The following is a 20752-nucleotide window of genomic DNA, read 5'->3' on the forward strand; positions in this document are numbered from 1 at the left end:
CTAATTGCAGCAGGGCGCTTTTAGCAGGGAAATGAGCTCGCAGCGTGACCTTTTCCCCACGGCCTCCTGGAGCCATATTGATTTTTTTTTTCATTGGGCTCAGCTGCACTCAGCCCTCCACCCTCCCCTTTAGCTTCAATATTTAATAGTCACCTCGCTCTTTTCCCAGGGGGGGAAAATTCCCTGCCGTGACTGACTGTAAGCTCGGGTCAAAATTAGCTGTCGTGTCGTCAGGTTCCTCGCCCCGTCCGTATCGTGACGTCGTTTAATTATGTCATATCGATTTTTTATTATTTTCTCTTTTGTACCTGGTGGCGTGTGAATCGATGGCGTCCGTTCCTTCGGGGTCGGCTAGGATATAGGAGGAAAAGGACTTCGAGTGAGGAGAGTGACTGATGGAGGTGGAGTTACAGTACAGTACCTGTGGTTTCCTTTGAGATGACAGTCTCTCTCAGACAAACGCACGTGCTGTTAGAAACACACCGATCTGGGACATATTAGCGTTAGCAAAAAATGCTAGAATGCTAAAAGGTTGTTACATCATCACACACACTTTTTTAGAATTCAGGACATTACGGGGACGTTCAGAATTCCACAAATTCATTTTTTTTCATCACTTAGAACTGATTCAATTCAGATCCTTAGCAGTGTCATCTGGAGAACACAAACACAAACACACACACACACACACACACACACACACACACACACACACACACACACACACACACACACACACACACACCTTTTAGTTGTAGGTGTATTTTTGTCTAATGTGACAAAACACACATTTTTTTCAGGTTTAAAGGCATTACAGGGACTTGTTAAACACATGCACTGTAATTATCGCTTTTTTTTTTTTTTTTGCATCATATCCCAAACAAAGTGATGGTGTAGAAGGGTGTAAGGTCTATACATGTCTAATGGGGGTCTCACACAAATACACCCTATGTTAGGACAATAGTTTGTGGACCATTTTGTGTTTGTTGTTTGTTGTGACAAAAGTTTTCACAACGTCACACACCTTTAAGGTCTCACAACATTATGGTGATGTGTTACACACTTGTATGGATTTATTCTAATGGGACACGTACAGAATCCTAAATAAAATATGACATCATAGTTCAATTAGAGTAGAATCTTATCCTGTTATCAACATTTTAATTCTAATTTTTAATGTCTGTGTTACTGGAACATTTGATCCGTAATAGGGACAAGCAAAAGTGCTCACGATATCACACACTCTTCAGGTTTCAGACGATTACGTTGAGGAATCTGCAGTGTATTTTTATACGACACAACGTTCCTAAAAATGAAGTCCAAATGTGAAAATATGCTGAAGATTATTCCTTACAAGCGTTAACGGTAACTCCACTTTACCACACGACCACATTTGACCTCGAACCATGAGCGATTTATTTCTGACATTAGGATCAGTTCCTTTTATTGAAACATGCATTTTCTGAACCTTTTATCTAAATGACTCACAAAAAAAAAGAAAGAAAAAAAAACGAATACAATTTTCTAAATAAAAAACATACAGTAAGAAATCAACACTTTTTAGTTCGGAACCTATTTTGTGCCTAATGGGGACCTGCAAATCTTTACACACTTTGGGGTTTAAGAACATTTTGAGGACCTGTTACACACACGCAATGTAATTATGTCACACATTACATGGCGGTGATTATTTTTCTATAACACCATGACCCCAAGTGTTTCCGTCCTTATGTATGATTTACTTCCATGTGCTATAATGTGTAACATTACTGGAAGGAGTCTGCAGTTTCAGAGTATTGTAACAGATTGTATTATTATTATTATTATTATTATTATTATTATTATTATTATTATTATTATTATTATTATTCGTTGAATAAGGAGATAAAAGATGGTCTGGTGAGGGGACAGCAGTTTGTGACAACTCACTAAATGGACTTTTTGTCCCTTTATAGTAACATTTCATGGTTCAGAATGCTAGTTCCTGTCTCACTGACAGCTGCTTCCTCTCCAGTTGCTCAACACTTCTTAACCAATCAGAATCTAGAGTGTATCGATTAGTCATGATGTGTGTTTGGTTTCGGATTATCTGGTTAATTTGATGAAGGATTCTGGGATTCACTCCATCGTCCAGCTGGGTTTAAAGATAAATATCATTTACTCCACAAGCTTTCTGTTTCTCTCTCTCTCTCTCTCTCTCTCTCTCTCTCTCTCTCTCTCTCTCTGTCTTTTTCCTGTCTCTCGTTTCCTTTTCTCGAATTGAAGTGTGTGTTCCTCTTTGTCTTTCTCAGGATCTGTGTCGTCAGCGCATGGCAGAGCGCAGTTCAGATGTTTTCCATCACACCACACACACGTCACGTATCAACAGCGTGTCATCACAGTTCAGTGACGGAGCGACTCAGAGTCCATCAGCACGGAGCAGCACGTCATCATGGAGCGAAGAACCTGCACACAGCAACATGGACATCTCTACAGGACACATGATCCTGGTACACACACACACACACACACACACACACACACACACACACACACACACACACACACACACACACAGCAACATGGACATCTCTACAGAACACATGATCCTGGTACACACACACACACACACACACACACACACACACACACACACACACACACACACACACACACACACACACACACAGCAACATGGACATCTCTACAGGACACATGATCCTGGTACACACACACACACACACACACACACACACACACACACACACACACACACACACACACACACACACAGCAACATGGACATCTCTACAGGACACATGATCCTGGTACACACACACACACACACACACACACACACACACACAGCAACATGGACATCTCTACAGGACACATGATCCTGGTACACACACACACACACACACACACACACACACACACACACACACACACACACACACACACACACACACACACACACACACACACACAGCAACATGGACATCTCTACAGGACACATGATCCTGGTACACACACACACACACACACACACACACACACACACAGCAACATGGACATCTCTACAGGACACATGATCCTGGTACACACACACACACACACACACACACACACACACACACACACACACACACACACACACACACACACACAGCAACATGGACATCTCTACAGGACACATGATCCTGGTACACACACACACACACACACACACACACACACACACACACACACACACACACAGCAACATGGACATCTCTACAGGACACATGATCCTGGTACACACACACACACACACACAGACACACACACACACACACAGCAACATGGACATCTCTACAGGACACATGATCCTGGTACACACACACACACACACACACACACAGCAACATGGACATCTCTACAGGACACATGATCCTGGTACACACACACACACACACACACACACACACACACAGCAACATGGACATCTCTACAGGACACATGATCCTGGTACACACACACACACACACACACACACACACACACACACACACACACACAGCAACATGGACATCTCTACAGAACACATGATCCTGGTACACACACACACACACACACACACACACACACACACACACACACACACACACACACACACACACACACACACACACACACAGCAACATGGACATCTCTACAGGACACATGATCCTGGTACACACACACACACACACACACACACACACACACACACACACACACACACACACACACACACACACACACACACACACACACACACACAGCAACATGGACATCTCTACAGGACACATGATCCTGGTACACACACACACACACACACACACACACACACACACAGCAACATGGACATCTCTACAGGACACATGATACTGTTACACACACACACACACACACACACACACACACACACACACACACACACAGCAACATGGACATCTCTACAGGACACATGATCCTGGTACACACACACACACACACACACACACACACACACACACACACACACACACACACACAGAAACAGGGACATCTCTACAGGACACAAGAGCCAGGGACACACACACACACACACACACACACACACACACACACACACACACACACACACACACACACAGCAACATGGACATCTCTACAGGACACATGATCCTGGTACACACACACACACACACACACACACACACACACACACACACACACACACACACACACACACACACAGCAACATGGACATCTCTACAGGACACATGATCCTGGTACACACACACACACACACACACACACACACACACACACACACACACACACAGCAACATGGACATCTCTACAGGACACATGATCCTGGTACACACACACACACACACACACACACACACACACAGCAACATGGACATCTCTACAGGACACATGATCCTGGTACACACACACACACACACACACACACACACACACACACACACACACACATCAACATGGACATCTCTACACGACACAAGATCCTGGTACACACACACACACACACACACACACACACACACACACACACACACACACACACACACACACACACACAGCAACATGGACATCTCTACAGGACACATGATCCTGGTACACACACACACACACACACACACACACACACACACACACACACACACACACACACACACACACACACACACACACACACACACAGCAACATGGACATCTCTACAGGACACATGATCCTGGCACACACACACACACACACACACACACACACACACACACACACACACACACACACACACACACACACAGCAACATGGACATCTCTACAGGACACATGATCCTGGTACACAAACACACACATTGACACATATACAGAAATGCACACACACACACACACACACACACACACACACACACACACACACACACACACACACACACACACACACACACCAAAAACACACCACAAACACACACACGCACACATGCACATCACTCACAGGTTTCGAGCTGCTTTGCTTAGCTTCGAAGCCCTAGGGGCCAATGTCATCCATTTCTCTCTCTCTCTCTCTCTCTCTCTCTCTCTCTCTCTCTCTCTCTCTCTCTCTCTCTCTCTCTCTCACACACACACACACACACACACACACACACACACACACACACACACACACACGCACAATGGATAACTTTAATTCTGGCCTTCTAACTTCTGTTTTATTAATGTGGCAGCTCAGACTGATCACAGCCTGCTAGTGTAGCATTCATTAGCCTGAGAGGAATCCATCATCCAGTGCTGTTTCAGAATCCATTAGTGGTGTGTGTGTGTGTGTGTGTGTGTGTGTGTGTGTGTGTGTGTGTGTGTGTGTGTGTGTGTGTGTGTGTGTGTGTATGTGTGTGTGTGTGTGTCTTGTTCACAACATGCATTTGTCTAAACATTTTCACACATAGAGTATTGGCTCACACACACACACACACACACACACACACACACACACACACACACACACACACACACACACACACAGCACTAATGGATTCTGAAACAGCACTCCTTTATACTGGTTTGTTATGACTGGTTATACTGGTTTATACTGGTTTATACTGGTTTATACTGGTTTGTTATAACTTCTAATGTCTATAGTGGTTTATACTGTTTTTTTGTGCTTTATAATAATTTTAGTGCTCTATACTGGATTCTTATAGTTTTTTGCTGGTTTGTTATGGTTTATAATGGTTTTAGTGGTTTATACTGGTTTGTCACAGTTTGTAATCATTTTACTGGTTTATTTTAGGTTTGTCATGGTTTACTAAATACTGGTTAATAATTGTTAGAAATTGTTTATCATGATGTCCGTTGGTTTATTTTCCCTATTTCCTTATTGGTTAAATATTGAACCAGTGATTTGTTAGTGGTCTTAAAAGTTTTTGATTGATTTCTCAAAAACATTCAGTGTATAAATGGGAAATTCCCAATTCGGGTCGGATCCTGAGCTCGAGTTACTCTCTGTCTGGAGAAAATTCTCATCTTCTCTGCATGTCTATGTGGATTTACTCCAGGTTTCCTTTCATTGTATTCATCCCATTGATTATGTTGAATTGGCCCTATGTGTGTGTGGCCCACGTATGAGTGATGGACGGGAATGTGGTTAAGGTGCCTAGTGGTTAATGTGCTGGACTACCAATCGGAAGGTTGTGAGTTCAATTCCCATGTCCACCAGGTTGCCACTGCTGGGACCTTGAGCAACACTCAGTTGTATAAAAATGAGATAAGGGCGGATAAGCTCTGGATAAGGGCGTCTGCTAAATGCTGTAAATGTAAATGGATTGGTGTTCAGTCCAGAGTGAATCCCCACCGCATCCCAGTATTCCCAGTATAGCTACTGTAGTTGATCACCCTGTATTACCTCAAGCAAACTTTGTGAGATCTTTCCATTGTGTTCTGTGCCTGAGTCACCTCAGACTCACCTGAGTCACCTCAGACTCGCTCAAACACATTTAAATATCTATATTATATCTATATTATATCTATATTATCTACAGTATATTATATTATATTATATTGTGAGCTCTTTCCATTGTGTTCTGTGCCTGAGTCACCTCAGACTCACCTGAGTCACCTCAGACTCACCTGAGTCACCTCAGACTCACCTGAGTCACCTCAGACTTGCTCAAACACATTTAAATATATCTTATATTAATCTTGAATTTTTATATTACTCTTTATATGAACCTATTTGTTCTATGTTTATGTCCCTGTAAAGCTTCTTGAGACAACGTTAAATTGTTAAAAGCGCTATATAAAAATAAATTTGAATCGAATCGAATTGATTAGAGGCTTCTTCTCTTCAGTTGACTTGGATTGGGAGATTAGGAGAGTTTCCATTAGAAGTAACAGTGGGAAGGAATCACATCATACTGAATAACATCGATGTTATAGGGAATAACATGGTGTTGATGTTAATATCATAGACGTGTTGCTTTCTACCCGAATGAAGTCCTAAGAAGCCTGACTAGCTCCACACCTCCAGAGATCTGTCAGAGCTTACAATTATGAGCGTTCTCATCCGCAGCTTTAAAAGAAAGAGAAAAGCAGAGCACTCTGCAGTCTGCCCTCATCTCGAGTGAGTCTGAGTGGAATTTCAATCGCCTCTCGCCCTAACTCGCCTTTTTTGATTGACAGCTTCGCTTTTTTTTGTTGTTGTTCCTTACCGCGGTCACGAGACATAACTGTTACTGCTGCAGTGTAGGATATTCCGTGTTTGTGGCTCGGATATAGAAGGTTTTTTTGAGTGATGTTAATGTTCTGAGAGACAAGGTGCCTTTCCAACAAAGGTCATGAACTTATCAATAACCTAAACAGCGTTAGCTAGCTAAACGTAATTTGTTATTCAGCTCCTCATTAGATACATGAGCAGGCTATCCAGTATTAACTAGCGAGTTTCGTGTCGTAGATTGTCGGCGAACTGCGTAGATTTTTTAAAACAATATAAATGAAGCCTATAAACTAACAAGCCAGCTCGCTATCGACTTCACTGAGATGATCGTTAGCTAATTAGCAAATAAGAAATGGATGCCACAAAGACAGACCAGAATTATTCAACCTGTAACTGCTTATAACCACAAGCTTCTTCTGTCGTCATGGAAACCAATCTGGTGCAATAACATGAGGTCAAAAAAAAAATAAAAAATGGACCCATTCGGACGCCTGACGACACCAATCATTTTAATAGCTAATCATCAATCATTTTAATAACTAACCTTATTTTTGCAATGGGGAGGAATGGCTAAAGTATTGGTCTCTTTATTGTTTACAAACAAAGAAATGGTCTACTAAATACTGCTGGTCATTTTAATCAAATTAAGACAGATAATGGATATACGAGCAAAGTAATGGCACCCTGTAAAAGAAGGAGGAGGGCTGTTTGACTACAGCAGCTGTTCTGAGGTAACTCTGTACCATTATCTATTTATTACTGTATACCAAGCCATGGAGAAATGATCGTTTGTTACGGTGATGGTGTGTGTATACAGTCATGTGTGTACTGCATATAGTCATGTGTGTACACAGTCATGTGTGTACACCAGAGACTCCCTCTACAGTATGTGCCGATCAATCAGTAATGAGCAACCAATGCCACTTCCGCTGCTGTATTTATCACAAACAGCTAATAGAGACGCTGGAGGAGGAAACGATAATGCTTTTGATCTATTTAATTAAATCATCAATTTACTTGGCTAACAGAGTTAGATGTTCTCCAGACAGGTTCTGTAAAACCACAGGGTTCTGTGAGGTCTAGCTAGAGACAAAACTGACAATTCCTCTTTGGTTAGGATAAATTGAGGGAATTTAATACTAGCAAAGGTTACTTAAAGGTTAACGTCTAAGCTCGTAAGTTTCTTTTTTTGTATCTTATTTATTTATTTATTTATTTATTTATTTATTTATTTATTTATTTATTTATACCCCTTAGCAAATATTCAGCAACACAAAGCCACTGGAGTTTAGCTTTAAAAGATTTACATTAGTAATATGCCTAAACATTCATATCAACACTTTAAATATTTTAAATGACACAAAGCTGATTGAATCTTTATTCCTGTCTTCCTCTCACTCCATCGTTAATCACCTGAACACTTCTATTCCACATTCATTTACTACTAATGATAGTCTCATGAATAGTTAATCCTTCTTTCTTCCCTTTTCTTCTTCTCTGGTTTCGATGATCATGTGATTGATCGCAAAATCTCGGATTGGTGTGTTATGTTTTTTTTTTTCTTCTGCTGGGCTGCAGGAAATAACTAACAGACTATCACATGAGGGACTTGTAAAATAACCCACACCTTAACCTAGTTAAGTGTTACGCCCTGCCCCTTAATCTAATTAAGTGTTAAGCCCTGCCCTTTAACCTAGTTAAGTGTTACTCCCTGTCCCTAAATCTAATTAAGTGTTAAGCCCTGCCCCTTAATCTAATTAAATGTTAAGCCCTGCTCCTTAATCTAATTAAATGTTAAGCCCTGCCCCTTAATCTAATTAAGTGTTAAGCCCTGCTCTTTAAGCTAATTAACTGTTAAGCCCTGCCCCTTAATCTAATTAAGTATTAAGACCTGCCCTTTAATCTAATTAAATGTTAAGCCCTGCCCCTTAATCAAATTAAGTGTTAAGCCCTGCCCCTTAATCTAATTAAGTGTTAAGCCCTGCCCCTTAATCTAATTAAGTGTTAAGCCCTGCCCCTTAATCTAATTAAGTATTAAGCCCTGCCCCTTTATCTAATTAAGTGTTAAGCACTGGCCCTTAATCTAGTTAAGTGTTAAGCCCTGCCACTTAACCTAGTTAAGTGTTAGGCTCCGTTTCTTGGTTTAGTTAAGTTTTTAACTCTGCCCCACTCTCTAATTAAGGGATAAGCCACCCCAATCGCTCTAGTAAATTGTAAGCCCCGCCCCAATCCCAGTTAAATGTTAAATTGATTATTTTTGTGCTACGCTCCACCTCCCCCTTTGTTTTAGTTAACTGTTAATCCCTGCCCCTCCTCGTCCTAGTTAATTGTTGACATCATCTTTTTAAAGTACTATGCTCAGCCTCGCCCCACCCCTTGTTTTAGTTAAGTGTTAAGCTCCGCCCCTTATTCTAGTTAAGTGTTAAGCCCAGACCCTCGTTATAGTTAACTGTTAAGCCCTGCCCCTCATCCTAATTAAGTGATGACCTCATCCTTTTTAAATTCTACACTCTGCCCCACCCCTTGCTTTAGTTCTAGATCTCATACTTTTAAATGTTAAGCCACGGGCATATTCTAGATAAGTGTTAAGCCCCACCCCTCGTTTTAGTTATCGGTAAGTCGGTACTGTACTTACAGATTACTTAAACTCTGACCGTAACAGTCGAGTTTAACAAAATCATTCAGCAATGGAGCATCATACTGAGCGAGCTTCATGGTTTAAATACATCATCCAGATGTTTGTCTAAACAAAAGAGAACGGCTTTAGCCACGTAAACAAATAACGTCTTTACTTTTTGCTTTTTACTTTTCGCTTCCCCCCCCATCCATGCTGTCAGAGGGAATTGAATGCTGGGTAATTTGCCTGGCTGTGGAGTGAGAAATGAAGACTGACACAGTAGAGCAATTAACATCAAAACAAAATTCCTGAGTCGCACACATTTTGTAGATAAGTTGAAAAATCTTGCAGCATCAAAGATCTGGCTTTTCCACACCACGTCAACTTTCTGGAGAATGATGAAATCTGCTGAAGTGACGGGAGGCTCGGAGTTAGAGACGGATGAGCTGCGGAGGAGCCACATGCTACACGACTGCCACAGAAACTCTGGTGCTCTTACTAACTGTAATAAACCTTTTCATGTTTTTTCATTTCATTTTTAATTGCGTTATATTTTTTTTAAATTTGTTTTGCATGATTATTAATTTACTATCAATTTATTTATTTATTTATCTATTTATTTATTTATTTATTTATCCCATCACCTCCATTCCTTTATTATACAAACAACAAAAAAACAATATACAAAATACGGTCTGTTGGTGTACTAAAGCAAATTCTAAGCGAATCCGCAACATTATCAGTCACGAAAGCTCACATCTTCCATATTTTTTTTTTTATATGTTTCCTACAAGGAGAGAAATGTCGAGTTTCTGGTTATTCAGTTCCTACACCACTCTGAAGTTTGCTTATAAGAAAATTAACTTTAATTTAAACGTAATGAAACTCGCCAGCGTTGTGGGTTCGAGTCTCAGCTTTAGTCGGGAATTCGAACATGTGGAACAGATTTACACATTTGAACTATTCAAACATTCAGTATATTTAAAATAAGAGCATTTTAGTCTCAAGATTTTATTAGACTGAGCATTAATAAAGGACAATTACAAAACATTGTTAAAATAATATGTGTGAAAGAGTAAAGATGATGGTGCTGCCTGAGTGGGAGGAGCTTAGCCAATCTGTGAGATTGTGTATGTGGAAGAGGGCAGGGTGTCACACTGCACTGCGATGCATCGTAAATAGATGTAGATTGTTGTCTTGTGTTTTTTTTTTCACCTTCTCTGATTGGTGGTGGGCAGAGACTTGGAACCGCACCCATTGTTATAGCAGTAACCAAATTCTGTGATATTTATTCAGTTACCTGGAACCGTCCATCACCGTAGTTGACGTTTTGCGTGAATCCGTATCCAAGTCGATCCAGAGCGATGACCCTTTTGTTCCTCAGTGAAGCAATGCTTTAGTTTTTTTTTTCATCCTACTGCATTAATCTCATTAAAGCTCTTCTCAGCTTTGTTAATCAAAGTCATTTCTCACCCGCTAAATAATGAATACTACACTGACCGTAATAGCCTCGATTAAGTTCCCTGTCTCGTCCAACATAAGCTCATAAGATATGACATGACTGAAGCCCCGTGTTGGAGAGAGCAGGAGGAGAACATGTGGCTCCGGACGTGCAGGAAGAACCGACTTTCAGAATCATATACAAACCCATGGAATGACATCATGACCTCAGGGCAAAAGGGTTTAAATGTAAGTGTCCATCAATCCGGTGTGGTGCTGAAAGAAAACACAAAGAGAATTCATTTCACCTCCACCACCAGGCTTACATAGCTCCCATCATATTCCAGTATATAGTAAGATGGATACTGAGCCTTTCTACCAAATATGTTCTTTCCTGTTTGTGTGATGTTCACACCAGATGTGTTTATGAAAAAGTGCTTGGCCCCCTAATGATTTATTAAAGTGCTTTGCTCCACTCACATCTGTCCATCCCTGGAGCTGTAGAATAAACAGATTATTAAAACAAATACTTCGGGCAGCTTTGATCCAGCTTACCTCTCACTTCTACTGCTCACTATCTTTTTATTTCTTTCCTTTTTTTCTCTTTTCTTTCTGTCATTCTACAATCATACCTCCATCCATCCATCCATCCCAACAGAGAGACAGACGCAAGCACAAAGCAGCTTCACTTGTCAATCTCAGACACTAATCCCAAATATGCAGCACAAAAGAACAGACTGAGAGAGAGTGAGAGAGAGAGAGCGAGAGAGAGAGAGAGAGAGAGAGAGAGAGAGAGAGAGAGAGAGAAAGGTGGGTTGGTCCCTGGCAATCACACACGCAATTAAGAGAGCTGAAAGAGCCGAACTTCAATCAGCGCTTTTCTCCACTCACACACAAGGCGATAAGATTGTCTGACTTTAAGCCTTCTTTCCTGGGTAGCTGAATCCAGCAGAGACAAGAGAACAGAGCAGAGGGAGAGACTGAGGAAAAGAATGACAGAGAGAGAGAGAGAGAGAGAGAGAGAGAGAGAGAGAGAGAGAGAGAGAGATGGGGCACTGAAACAGTTTAGAGAATGAACTACCTGCCTCTTGCATGCTGCTTCATTTGTGGTGAGCAGACTGAAGATTACACACATTACAGTCTGTGTTTGAGTTTACTGTTTGTGTGTGTGTGTGTGTGTGTGTGTGTGTGTGTGTGTGTGTATGAGAGAGAGAGTTAGTATACTCACAACTCTGCCATAATGATTTATATCTTTGTCTTTCTCACACACAAATCCCTCCTCCTCCTCCTCCTCCTCCTCGACATAACACTCCTATAGACTTCTATAGACTCATATACTCTTACAGACTCCTACAGACTCATACAGACACTTGTAGATTTGTATAGACTCCTTTTGACTCCTACAGACTCATAGACTCCTGTGGAGACATAGACTCATATAAACTCCTATAGATTCCATTTGACTCCTGTAGACTCCTATAGACTCATAGACTCTTACAGACTACTACAGACGCATACAGACTCATATAGACACTTATAGATTCTTACAGACTCCTTTTGACTCCTATAGACTCCTATAGACTCCTATAGACTCATACAGACTCATAGACTCCAGTAGACACTTATAGACTCTGATAGACTCATATAAACTCCTATAGATTCATTTTGACTCCTGTAGACTCCTATAGAATAATATAGACTCTTACAGACTTCTATAGTCTGCTGTAGACTCCTATAGAATCTTATAGACTCAAATAGATTCCTATTGGCTCGTATAGACTCTTATAGAATCTTATAGACTCCTATAGACTCTTCTATACCCTGATAAATAACCTAACTCAAGTTTTCTACCTCTTCTTCCTCTTCACCTTCCTGTGTGCAGGCGTATATGGAGGATCATCTGCAGAATCAGGATCGTTTGGAGAAGGAGTGGGTAGCTCTGTGCGGTTATCAGGCCGAGCCGGCCGTGTGTTCGTCAGCTCAGGATAAAAACAACACCAAGAAGAACCGTCCCAACTGCGTGCTCACATGTCAGTCGCCAAACCCTCATGATACGTATACTCAGCATGCAACACACGCTATTATAACTAAACATTAATTGCATGATATTTTTATGACTACTAATCATATTTCCTCAAAATATATTGATAATTGTTGAGTTTTTTTTTGGCTGTTGTGTGTGAAATCCAGAAACTTGCTTCCCTCTTTCATTGTTTGTTTATTCATTCAAAGAAATATGACCTAGAAACTGCAGTTAAAATGGATTTGTGTAATAATATGTAGTACATATGTTATAAGCGTGTTATAGATGTTATTAGACAGACTGATTTTTTTTATTTTATTTTTTTATTTTTTATTTTATTTATTCTCTTCTGTTACAGACGATCACTCCAGAGTGATGCTGAAGGCAGAGAATAACCAGAGCGGCTCGGATTACATAAACGCCAGCCTCATAGTGCGTACTGATCTTCACTGAACTGTACTTCCTTCCTGTGTGACTGCTGTACTTTTCCTTGATACTGAAATCACATTTATTCTACTTTAAATATGTTGGTGAACATTTTGTTAATGTTAATTTTAAATGTGAAGTATTTATAAAATGCTGCAAATATGACACAGATGTTAAAACATGACCCTATGTGTATCAGTCTCAGTGAAAAAGGCGATGCTTCTGTGTGTGTGTGTGTGTGTGTGTGTGTGTGTGTGTGAGTAAAGGAGTCGTGGCCTCTGTGTGTGTTCGAGTAAATGGGGCGTGGCCTATATGTGTGTGTGTGTGTGTGAGTAAAGGAGGTGTGGTCTCTGTGTGTGTTTGAGTAAAGGAGGCGTGGCCTGTCTGTTTGTCAGTCTCAGAGAAGGATGTGTGGCCTTTGTGTGTATCAGTTTCAGTGAAGGAGGTGTGGCCTCTCTGTGTGTCAGTCTAAGTAAAGAAGTTGTGGCCTCTGTGTGTGTCAGTGTAAGTGAAGGAGGCGTGGTCTCTGTGTGTGTGTCAGTAAAAGAGGCGTGGCTTCTGTGTTTGTCAGTGTTGGTGAAGGAGGCGTGGCCTCTGTGTGTGTGTGTGTGCGTCAGTAAAGGAGGTGTGGCCTGTGTGTGTGCCAGTCTTTGTCAGTCTTGGTGAAGGAGGCATTGACTCTGTTTGTTTGTGTCTGTAATGTGGGCAATGCCTCTTTGTGTGTTTCAGTCTTAGGGAAGGAGGCGTGGCCTCTGTATGTGTGTCTGTGTGTTAGAAAAGGAGGCGTGGCCTCTGTGTGTGTCAGTCTTAGTGAAGGATGTGTGGCCTCTGTGTGTGTGTCTGTATCAGTCTCAGTGATTGGTTGTTGGTTTACTTAGTTGTATCTTTAATGCAGCTCTGAGATGATATTTGATTTGTTATGTGTTAAAGTTGCTTCTCTATAAAACATACAGTCATCCCGAGTCATTGCTCAGCAGTGAAAAGAACACAGGACATAGGGTTAATGCTGAAGTCAATCTGCTCTCCTGCTCTCTCCATCACCCTGGACCCCCTCGAAGGGAAAACAAAAGAAAGTGAGGGGTTTTCTTTTCCTGTCAGTGCACAGGGGGCCTCGTAATTACATCCCGGCAGGAACCTGACATGAAAACCGCCATAATTACATCTGTCAAATGCTGCTGCCTGCTGCCTCGTTAGCAGCGTCGCAGCAGAATAACCTCAAAATGAGTCATCTGTGACTTTTTTTTTTGCTTGTGTCCTCCTGTCTTCAGTTAAGTGGCTGCTCAGGATTGAAGGTTTTGGCCTTTTCACACACTTACACACACACATTTCTCTATTACACATGAACACACACACATTGTCTCATCAGGAATGAGAAACTGGCAACATCATAAAAGAGATCTTTTGCTGCTGTTGGCATGGTAATAACAAAAGGGGACAGAGTCCCATAAGGAGGAGCAGGAATTGTTTGAAAATTTGTAAAATTTAAAAAACAGAGACTTTAAATGAGTTATCTATATGTATCCATTGATTATTACTAGGTTTTCTTTTTAATTATTTGGAATTTGTGGTCACGTGAAAGCAATTTAAATTGAAAAACAAAAAGAGTGATAGCTCACAATATAATACATTTAGAAAAGACAGTATAAGAGAGTAAAGACAAACTAAAACAAATGACATTAAACAATCATTAACTAAATATTCAGATGACCATGTGGGAAAGTTCTTCATATTCATCCTCTGTCTATCTTCAGAAAAAACCTTCAGACAGGGTTCTTCCTCAGTCCTACTCATTTGACGAGTCTTGCCCACATACATCTGCTAACAATATATTCTAATGAATTTAGTTGGTATTATTTCCTCAAAAATAACTTAAACTGAAGTGTTCCTGATCTGGATTTAATCAGGAAGATGAGCGACCAGCATCCATGGTGCTCTTAGACTAATGAACATGTCTTTATCCACTATTTTACTTGCGAATTCAGCCTTTAAGTTCATAGGAACTCTTAGAAGCCTGTACAGTATGTAACCTTCTGAGTGTTTGTGGTCATTAACATTTACATTTATAAAATTATTATGACGTATTGTATAAGCAGTTGAGGGTTAAGGGCCTTGCTCTAAGGCCCGGCAAGGGCCAAATGTTGGTCGTGAGATTTGAACTCGACTTAATAGCTGGGACATTGGTGTAGCAGGGTCTGTTCTGAATGATGAAAGTTCTTCCAGCATCCACAGGAATTTCTTATAAGTCCCCTAGGTTCCTCCCTCCTTTCTACAATATGTCAGTAAGTGGAATGGGTACTTTAATTTACCCCTTGGTGTAAAGGTTTGGTACTCAGCGATGGACTGTTGTACCAGGTAAAATTCTAACTCTTCGAACCCAGTGTTTCCAGCTTGGCTTTTTAATGTACTTATGACCCCAACCAGGAGGAAGTGCAATCCCACCTCTAGTGTTCCCAGTACTCTCTTGAGCTTCAGAATGTTTTTCCACTTTTCCGTGTTGGTTTTGCTTTATATTCTGCATTTGGTTTCGAGACATATCTCCAAAAAAAATGCCATGAGGTAGATTGGTCACAATGAAATTCTTTCTTCACATATCCCAATTTTGAATGCTAGGGTCAGAGCTCAGGGTCAGCCATGATACAACACTCCTGGAGCAGGAAGAGTTAAGGGCCTTGCTCAAGGGCCCAACAGTGGCAGTTGGGCAGTGCTGGGGCTTGAACTTCAATCATCCTATCAACAACCCAAAGCCATAGCCACTTGATCCACCAGAGTACATAAGTCCAGAGTCAGGTAACAACTCTAGAGATCTGGTAACTTCCCATATCATGCCAGTAGGTGAAATATAAAAGGTGGAGGTGAGTGGCATCTCATCCAAGGGTTAGTTCCACTTAGTTTCCAGAGTTTCCAGTGTTCCCGGGAGAGGTTGAAGACTCATTGCACCCCTGACCAGGATTAAAGCGTCTCCTGCCAGAAAGAATCCAACAAAAGTGGTCTTGCTTTGGGCTCACTTCACTTTGAGCGCTTTAACAGTGTGTTTTGCCCTCAAGACTGACTGCAAAACCTCTATAAAAGCCAGTGCTAAAGATCAGGGAGGATTTAATCTGCTAATAAAGAATCTAAGTTTGTCTCCTCACTTGGCAAAACTAAAGGGTTGCAGTTTTCTGGCAGTAACACACAGACTTTTCTCACTGTATTGGTTTTGTGTTTGTCAGATTTGATAGACAGAACGCAGCCTTATTTGCATCAGTTTTTCTTCTGTCGGTCCTTGTCGTTAAATCTCCTGGCACAGCCCAGAATTCCTGATTCTGGAGTTATTGTCGAGCTGGCACTTCACCGATCCACTTCTCAGCTTGAAGTAATTAGATTTTACGAGCGTGATCATCTTTTTGAGTTTGAGATGATATATCCGCTTTAATATCTCTCTTTATTGGAAGCAAGACAAGGGCAGTCAAAAGTCTGGTATTAGCTGTCTGGTGTATAATGGCGCTTGCTGACTATAAAGGTTGTGCTAAGCAATTATATCCATTTGGAGCCAGGCTAATGGCTGTGCATGTCATTCATACTAACAATAAAGCTTTGTGACTGATTTTTTTCTTGCTTGTTCATTGAACTTCAGGGCCATACCGCAATTACGATAGCGCTAGATCTAATTCAGTCAGGTTAGCTTTTATAATGAACATTGAACATTGATTAGTATCCCAGATGATTTATTTTTTATTGTCTGCACAACATAATGAATCCACAAGATGCTAATCCCAGGCCATGAAATTGTTCTGCATGGGAAGAATGTGGGATATTTATAACGCTTTGATTCAATTTGTTAAGTTGTTGAATTAATATCAGAATGTCAATGTTTTGTTAATTCCCACGGTTTGAAGGATAAGAAGACCAAGCTTTCTATCTCTTCTATCTTCTATCCTCAGATAAGCAATACCTCAATTTTAAAAATACACTGCTAATAATTAATTCTTTAATGATGCCATATTTAGGTATTGATGTATTCTATGCTAATTAGGTGAGACGGTGATCCTGTGGCTTGCTGTTGGTCCAATCACAACTTAAGTTTCTTTTTTTTTTATTTCATTTCAATGAAAATCTATTACAAACAAACTTTTATTCAACGTGTATAGAGACATTAATGAGATCGCTTTGCCTTGGTTGAGGGTACGTAGCTAGAAGATTTAGCTAGTTTTGCTAATCTAATATTAAAACAAACATAAAGAACATGTAGCATTTAATTTTAACAACCAATTAGTGAGTTCTTGCGTAAGTGTACGTAAATGAGTCAGGGGGAGCTCCGGAAGCTTCTCTTGCTACTCCAGGCTCAATAGAATTCCTTGAAATTTTGCTAGACTTCTTTTTAGCGTGAAAAGCCTGCTTGTGTTGGATTATGCTCTCTTACACTGCCTGGGGACAATAGTGTCCCAGCTTGATCCCCCTACAAGAGAGCATACCTGAGCTCCACTTAGACGGCTTCCTATTGTGTCCAGTCAGAATGGCTGCGTTCCAATCCGCTGACGATCGACTTCTCATTAACGAAGTTCCTTTTGTAACACTCTGGGATAATGTGGATTATTCAGTGACATTTTCTGACAGGCTCTCGAAAGGATCTCGGGGAACAGCGTGTGATACTGACATGGACGGACTGGGTAGGAGCTCTATACAGGACAGACTTTTGCAAGCGCTAGTCAGAATTACCGTTAGCTCTTCATTTAAAAGGTACTGATTTGAAGCATTGCTTCATTTTAAACACCGTTCCATTTTGTATTTGCATTTAATATTTTTGTAAAAGTCACCGAAATGCCGTCCAACTTTAATCTTCTGGTGCAACAAAATCAGAGTACAGGCTTTACCGCTGCCTGAAAGGTTGTAATTGATTTTTTATTTTTTATTTTTGGCTGCTAATTTGTCCGTCGCTTTTCATTCGTAGCCAATGCATGATGAAGTGCATCTGAGTTATTTATTGTTTTTTTTTCTCTTTCAGTCTGACACACAGGCACAAACAGACAAGTTTCATCTCCTAGATGCTGAGCCTCTCGTCAATAAATATGTTTGATTAGAGTGCTGCCGGGCTATATTCGGCGATTCGGCTTTAATCAGGCACATTATAGAACACACAGACACTGTGACTGCTCGGAGTAAAAAGAAGATCATGCATAGCACAGAAAAGAGTGAAAGACAGAAAGAGGGAAAAGAAGTGATGTGTATAAGACTGCAAAGTAGGATTTGGTTCTGGACACATCGGATGATCAGCCGATGAATTTCTTTGTGATTTGTATTGAGTGAAGGAGGTGTGGCCTGTCTGTGTTTGTGTGTCAGTCTTAGTAAAGGAGGGTTGCCCTGTGTGTGTGTGTGTGTGTGTGTGTGTGTGTGTGTGTGTGTGTGTGTGTGTGTGTGTGTGTGTGTGTGTGTGTGTCAGATTCAGTAAAGGAGGGGTGGCCTGTGTGTGTTTCAGTCTCAGTAAAGGAGGGGTGGCCTGGGTGTTTGTCAGTCTCAGTAAAGGAGGGTCGCCCGCTGTGTGTCAGTTTGTGTGTGTGTGTGTGTGTGTGTGTGTGTGTGTGTGTGTGTGTGTGTGTGTGTGTGTGTCAATCTCAGTGTAGTAGGGGTGGCCTGTGTGTGTATGTGTGTGTCTGTGTGTATCAGTCTCAGTGATGGATGAGTGGCCTATGTGTGTCAGTCTCAGTGAAAGAGGCGTTCCCTCTGTGTGAAGGAGTGAAGGAGGCGTAGTCTCTGTGTGCATTAGTGGTGGAAGTGTGATATTAGAATAAGGAGGTGTGGCCTATATATTCTGTCAGTCCCAGTATAGAAGGAGTGGCCTCTATGTTCTCTCTGAATCGTTGATCATATATGGCATCAACGTAACTCAATTTATTGCTAGTCTTATAATAACTTTTTGACCCAATCTCTCTCTTTCTCTCTCTCTCTCTCTCTCTCTCTCTCTCTCTCTCTCTCTCTAATCTTGTAATTTGTAAATTCCTTCCAGCTGCTATTGTAAACACTTTGCTCTTAATTGGTGAGCATGAATAAATGAATGAATGAAACAATTGCATATACACCAGTGGACCAGGAGCGTAGCTTTCTGCATCATTTTAATACATGAGCTTTGTTCGTCTGTGTGCTGATACTAATGCCTCTCTCTTTCTCTCACTGTTTCTGTAGATGGACCATGACCCTCGTAACCCCGCCTACATCTCTGCACAGGGTCCTCTGTCATCTACAGTGTCTGACTTCTGGCAGGTGAGCCGGAAACCTGCGATGGTTTGGTTTTTCTCCAACTGCTTTTTCTAGTCTCGCTAGTTATTCTAAGCTACCCTGACAAGCTAGTCATAAATGCTACTCTTCACTTCCAACACTAGCTAACAAACAGGGTCATATTTGTAATAACTATTGCTGAGTAATTAGCTGTCTGGATTACAGAGAGACGTTATACAGCATACTGAAAAGCTAGTTAATGCAAGCTAGCTAACACATTTGGATACTTGAGAAAGCCACAGATATTTAAATGCACTCATAGTGCTGTGTTTTTCAGGGCAAGGAACCTGCTCAGAAATATATACACAGAATAATAACAGCTTGTGCTATTTTCAGCAGTCTGACCCTCAAACTGAATCAGAAATTCTGTCAGCTTTCGTTATTTTAGAGCTGTCCTGAATATGACTGAAGAGACAGAGCTCTGAGAGCTTCATGACAGCTGATGGCCGAGATCTGATGGAAAATAAAACTTACCAGAGGTTAATTTATCTAGAACTGAGCATTATAACAGACATTTCAATCCTTAATGAACAATTGGTGAGGAAGAAACCTTGAGAGGAACTGGCCTTAAACCGGAGTCCATCCTGAGTTCTCGGTGGAATAGTAAAGACTACATTGAAACAAGGATGATATTTAGGGATTTTCTGTCTAATTATAACTGTATGGGATCATCCACAACCATGAAGTATATAGTAGAGTAAAAAATATACTAGCTAGCATGAAATTACTAGCAAATTTCAAATAGTCGGTAAAGTGTGTAAGTTGAAAGTG

At 40.9% G+C, this 20752-nt stretch overlaps 1 protein-coding gene across 2 annotated transcripts in view; it reads left to right on the forward strand.

Moving 5' to 3' along the window:
* The window catches only part of ptprn2 (protein tyrosine phosphatase receptor type N2), a 202186-nt gene that overhangs the window by 161790 nt on the left and 19644 nt on the right, over positions 1-20752 (forward strand). For both annotated transcript variants that reach the window (XM_047817727.1, XM_047817734.1), the window contains 4 exons: positions 2292-2489; positions 13166-13313; positions 13665-13738; positions 19889-19966. In XM_047817727.1, coding sequence (XP_047673683.1) covers positions 2292-2489; positions 13166-13313; positions 13665-13738; positions 19889-19966 — 498 coding nt within the window. The remainder of the gene's footprint in view (positions 1-2291; positions 2490-13165; positions 13314-13664; positions 13739-19888; positions 19967-20752) is intronic.

Source organism: Tachysurus fulvidraco, chromosome 1 (genome assembly GCF_022655615.1).
Source record: "Tachysurus fulvidraco isolate hzauxx_2018 chromosome 1, HZAU_PFXX_2.0, whole genome shotgun sequence".
In the NCBI taxonomy this organism is placed as follows: Eukaryota; Metazoa; Chordata; class Actinopteri; order Siluriformes; family Bagridae; genus Tachysurus; species Tachysurus fulvidraco.